The 6000-nt window shown below is 44.0% G+C and overlaps 1 protein-coding gene across 10 annotated transcripts in view; it reads right to left on the reverse strand.

Moving 5' to 3' along the window:
• The window catches only part of dennd4a (DENN/MADD domain containing 4A), a 195360-nt gene that overhangs the window by 73255 nt on the left and 116105 nt on the right, over positions 1 to 6000 (reverse strand). For all 10 annotated transcript variants that reach the window (XR_005462571.1, XM_038814023.1, XM_038814020.1 and 7 more), the window contains exon 14: positions 1991 to 2124. Coding sequence is in view for 9 of the 10 variants with exons in the window: in XM_038814023.1 (XP_038669951.1) it covers positions 1991 to 2124 (134 nt within the window). In the remaining variant the exon portion in view is untranslated. The remainder of the gene's footprint in view (positions 1 to 1990; positions 2125 to 6000) is intronic.

Genomic DNA, 6000 nt, shown 5'->3' on the forward strand with positions numbered 1-6000 from the left:
TTTCCAGAAGGCCTTCGACAAGGTGCTGCATAGGAGACTGTTAAATAGATTAAGAGCCCATGGTGTTCAGGGTAAGATCCTGGATCGAGAATTGGTTGACTGGCAGAAGGCAGAGAGTGGGGATAAAGGCGTCTTTTTCAGGATGGCAGCCGCTGACTAGTGGTGTGCCTCAGGGGTCTGTGCTGGGACCACAACTTTTCACAATATACATTAATGATCTGGAAGAAGGAACTGAAGGCACTAAGTTTGCAGATGATACAAAGATTTGTAGAGGGGCAGGTAGTATTGAGGAAACAGGCGGGCTGCAGAATAATAATCGCTTATTGTCATTTGTAGGCTTCAATGAAGTTACTGTGAAAAGCCCTTAGTCGCCACATTCCGGCACCTGTTTGGGGAGGTCAGTACGGGAACGGGAAGAAGGACTTGGACAGGCTAGGAGAGTGGGCAAAGAAATGGCAAATGGAATACAACGTGGAAAAGTGTGAGGTTATGCACTTTGGAAGGAGGAATTTAGGCATAGAGTATTTCTAAATGGGGAAATACTTAGGAAATCAGAAGTAGAAATGGACTTGGGAGTCCTTGTTCACGATTCTCTTAAGGTTAACGTGCAGGTTCAGTCAGCAGTTAGGAAGGTAAATGCAATGTTAGCATTCATGTCGAGAGGGCTAGAATACAAGACCAGGGATGTACTTCTGAGGCTGTATAAGGCTCTGGTCAGACCCCATTTGGAGTATTGTGAGCAGTTTTGGGCCCCATATCTAAAGAAGGATGCGCTGGCTTTGGAAAGGGTCCAGAGGAGGGTTAGGTTTAGGATTAGGATGATCCCTGAAATGAAGAGTTTGTCGTATGAGGAACGGTTGAGGACTCTGGGTCTGTACTCGTTGGAGTTTAGAAGGATGAGAGGGGATCTTATTGAACTTACAGGATACTGCGAGGCCTGGATAGAGTGGACATGGAGAGGATGTTTCCACTTGTAGGAAAAACTAGTTGCCAGACTAAAGGGACGATTCTTTAAAACACAGATGAGGAGGAATTTCTTCAGCCAGAGGGTGGTGAATCTGTGGAACTCTTTGCCGCAGAAGGCTGTGGAGGTCAAATCACTGAGTGTCTTTAAGACAGAGATAGATAGGTTCTTGATTAATAAGGGGATCAGGGGTTATGGGGAGAAGGCAGGAGAATGGCGATGAGAAAAATATCAGCAATGATTGAATGGCGGAGCAGACTCGATGGGCCGGATGGTCTAATTCTGCTCCTCTGTCTTATGGTCCTATGATCCCAGCCCCGGGCCACTGTCTGTGTGGAGTTTGCACATTCTCCCCGTGTCTGCGTGGGTTTCGCCCTCACAACCCAAAGATGTGCAGATTAGGTGGATTGGCCACGCCAAAAAGATAATTGAGTACTCTAATTATTTTTTTAATAAATAAAAAAATACAGCAGCATCTCTCTGAAGACCACGTTACATTCTCAGCACAAAAATAGATTTTGTGAGATTGCGTAAAAATTAACTGGTAGTCAGGGTGATTATAAGGCTGCAGCATAACAATGATTTCTCAAAATTACATTACAAACATGCCAATTTACAAAAAAACCATCTGTATATAGTAATTAAATTGCAGCTTTTAAATTGAAACTTAAAACTATAGACGGTTATAACTTTGTGTCTGTGTGGAGAGGAGGTTGATTTCGCTAAGCTTTGTGCAAAAAGCATGTCCAAATGATCATACTAATGCGCAAAGATCTTCACAATAGTATATTAATACTTTATTGAAAATAACCTTCGGCTGCATATCCAACACACAACTTTTACGATTATCTAAAAAAAGGAAACTGTGAATTTAAAAATTAAGTTCTATGCATTTCACATAAAAAAAAACGTTTTTGAAAATAATTTGTGTGTCTCTCATATTTGAACACCCAGAAATATTTTTGAATCCTCGTGATTATCTGTCCCCCCTAACCTCGCAAGTAGAAATAGAACTGGGATTCATACCTATATCGAAGGGGGTATTCTTCTCCATTAGGCAAGGTTGGAAGCTCAGGAGGTGTAATGAAAACCGTATGTTCACTTTTGTGAGACTCGTCCAATTCTATGAGACGCACGTCATCTGGCCGCTCCGCATCCAACTGGTTTGGTAGAAAAGACAGAATTCCCATCAAAAATCACATAGCATACTTTGTTCAAAAGCAGATCCCTTGCATATCATCACTGATCGGAATTGATGGCAGGGGGGGAAATTAAACAAGGGCTGCAACAGAGTGCAATGTGTCACCTCTCACACTTTCCATATATTGTGCATCTTGTGCGGCCAAAATCTCACCGTCGCAACCTCTTGATTCAGGAAGTTGAAGAGAACAACCTGGAGTGAGTCTGTCGTGAAAAATGTCCATTAACTGCTTAGCAGCTCTGCTCAATAAACAAATAACCTCACTGGTTCCTTATCATGTGTGTTATAGGGACACAGAATTCCACTACCATTCCTTCAATCATGACAGTTTCAAAAATCCCAATTTCCTGTCCCTTTCCCCGACTGATCTTGCAATTATGGAGCTTTATGTCCGTCTGCTTCATTGTCTCATAATCCTTTAGGTGAAGTTTTCCCTGTTCTTAGTTTTCAACGCCTTAGCTCAAATACCCAGTCGGTGTCCCTTTATTCTGGGTTCCCCTACTACAGGGAACACTCATTTCCTATCCACCTTGTTCATTCAGTTCTTCAGTCATTACTGCACAGGAGGCCATTCAGCCCATCGAGCCCATTCCAGTTCTATGTAGAACAGGGCTAAATCGCTGGCTTTGAAAGCAGGCCAGCAGCACGGTTCAATTCCCGTACCAGCCTCCCTGAACAGGTGCCAGAATGTGGCGACTAGGGGCTTTTCACAGTAACTTCATTTGAAGCCTACTTGTGACAATAAGTGATTTTCATTTCATTTCATTTCAAATCCCAAACTCTACCCCCACAGACCCCCAAGTTTATTTCCCTCAAGTGTTTATCCAATTTCCTTCTGAAATCAATCATTGTCTCTACTTCCCCAACTCTCATCAGCAGTGGGTTCAAGAGTTTTAAGCATCTCTATCCAGACCAACCCTCCTCCAGACATAACCGATTAGTGTCCATTCTCTCTTCAGAGCTCAGTCCTGCCACACTATTGTCCTGATAAACTATTGCTGGACTTTCTCCTAGGTATGTACACCCTTTTTAAAGATGGATATCTTTATGAAGTCAGTGGTATACCTTTATTGCAAGATCACATTACATTACATTTTTGTTTCGGTAACCGGCAGAACAGAACATATCTGAATTTCTCTCATACATCAAGACTAAGGCCATCTCTGCACTATAATAAAATAATTGTTTCACATTTGTGCATAATGCATCTGTCTGCTGTGTCAGACTAGCTTATGGTCTACCTTGTTTATAATTGCATACATAGTACAGGAATGTATAAACCACCATGCACATTATCTTCTTTCTTGCAAGAAGCTTCTAGAATTTGTAATCAAGTTATGCATTCCACCAGCAGTTATCTACTTTAGCACGTGTGTTAGTGTGTTTGTAGAAAAACAATCTCTTTCAACATGACTGCCCAATTTATAGACAACAGCAGAATTGAGCAACTCCAGATCAAGAGCAGCCAATGATTGCTCAATCGGTGATCACAAAGTCTCAAATGTTTAACAAAGACAAATGTGCTTGATCCCAGCTTCAATGTCCATATCTTTATGGGCTTTTTACTTGGAAAACATTGTGAAAATAAATCATTCATGCCCATATTGAAAGGAGGAGTTACCTTTCGTTACTATGAAATCACCTGAGGAAGGAGCTGTGCTCCGAAAGCTAGTGATTCGAAACAAACCTGTTGGACTTTAACCTGGTGTTGTAAGACTTCTTAGTGTGCCTACCCCAGTCCAACGCCGGCATTTCCACAACATGAAATCTAAGACAAGGACCTTCTCACTGCATTGTGAGATTGGTATTCCTTCTCAATGAGTTGCTGAGGATTGTCACGTGCTCAATGTACTGTCCCTTCCATACCTACACCTACTGGAAGAAGGCAACGTCAAACTAACAGTGCTTGGTGACTTAAGAATGAGCATTCCATTTGATTTCTTGGAAATAAATCCAACCCATTCCTGAGGAGAACAATGTTCTGGTCCCCAGTATCCATTTTGTTTTGAGTGCGTTACATTAACCAGGCTTCACCTTCTACTGGCACCATTTAACTACACCACATATTAAGAATATATACAGTCTACAGATATATATTATCAGAGTTTTACTGTCCTGCCAAGAAACCTAAACCAGCCATCTTTAAAAATTGTGGAGACCCATAACAGGATAATCAGGAATTAGCCTTGTTAGTTATGTGAGCACTTCCCAGCTGCAGGCTGTGTTTGCTGCTTGCTCCTGCTGGTGGCTGCAAATGAATGGAGGCTGCAGCTGAGGGGTTGTTCGCTGTTTGCTGCTGCCTCTTCCCCATGGATTTACTTGCTGCTTTCTGGGTGAAGAGAAGGAATAAAGAAGATAGTTGTCTTTCGGTCTCCTACCTGGAGTGTGGCGAAGGAAGGATTTTGGTGGGCCTACTACTGGGTTGAGGATGTAGGAGGACTTGCTCGAGCAGTTTGTGGATGTTTTTAAAGGTCTGTTTTGTGCGTTGACTGTGTATTCTGTTCTGGACTTGAGGTCACCTGATAATGCCCCCTGTGATCCTGTGGCCTAGTCCTTGGGCAGGCTGGTGATGGAAGATCAGACGCTGATACTACAGGAGAGGTGGGCCGGTGGCCCGGCTTGACTGTGCTGCGTCGGGACACTTTAACGGACTACTGGTGACTTGTTATGTTTAGTAGCCATCCTGCTGCTCCCATGATGGGAACAGCACTGGTCGCTGGTGTTCCTCGTTTGTCTTTTTGTTCTGCGTTGAGTCTATGTTTGGGGGGAACTGTATGATGGATACCATGTAACTGCAGTTTATTTTCACCGGTTGCAGCCCCTCCTGCTTGTAAAGCAGAACCTTAATGGGCAGCAGGGTAGCATGGTGGTTAGCATAAATACTTCACAGCTCCAGGGTCCCAGGTTCGATTCCCGGCTGGGTCACTGTCTGTGTGGAGTCTGCACGTCCTCCCCCTGTGTGCGTGGGTTTCCTCCGGGTGCTCCGGTTTCCTCCCACAGTTCAAAGATGTGCGGGTTAGGTGGATTGGCCATGCTAAATTGCCCGTAGTGTCCTAATAAAAGTAAGGTTAAGGGTGGGTTGTTGGGTTACGGGTATAGGGTGGATACGTGGGTTTGAGTAGGGTGATCATGGCTCGGCACAACATTGAGGGCCGAAGGGCCTGTTCTGTGCTGTACTGTTCTATGTTATATGCGTCTGTGGCCTGGGAGTCGTTGGAACGAGATGCTGCCAGTAGGAGGGCGGGAGGTGGTTTTCACTCTCTCCCCCTCCTCCACTATGCTCCATGTTGGTCATAGATGTTTACAGCATGAAAACAGGCCCTTCGGCCCAGCTTGTCCATGCCGCCCAGTTTCTATTACTAAGCTAGTCCCACTTTCCCGCATTTTGCCCATATCCCTCCATACCCGTCCTGGCCAAGAAAAGTTTCTTTTTTGCACCGTTGTCAGTGTGTTGCTTTTTGTCTTGTCTGGTAGCTGTGTGCTTGTCATGCACTGACCCCGCAACTGGTGCCACTGTATGATTTTTGTTTCTTTGATTACAGCATTTAGAAAAGTACTGAATAAATCCTTGAAAAGGATAAAGAAAATTAATTGGGGAATGGTATTGGATTACAGAAAAAGCAGGAAGGTGGGACACTAAAATCGGTCTGCTCGAGAGGCTTAGGACAGAATAACTTCCTCTCTGACTCAAATTTCTACATCTCCATCCTCTGGCCTAGTTCCCATCAAATGTTCTTCCCCTCTCTATTAAGAAATACCAGGCCGTTCGTCATCACCTCTCTCTCACCTCCTTTTCCTCCCTCCATCCCCTGTGACAGATTTGGTGAAAGCTGAA

Source organism: Scyliorhinus canicula, chromosome 12 (genome assembly GCF_902713615.1).
Source record: "Scyliorhinus canicula chromosome 12, sScyCan1.1, whole genome shotgun sequence".
In the NCBI taxonomy this organism is placed as follows: Eukaryota; Metazoa; Chordata; class Chondrichthyes; order Carcharhiniformes; family Scyliorhinidae; genus Scyliorhinus; species Scyliorhinus canicula.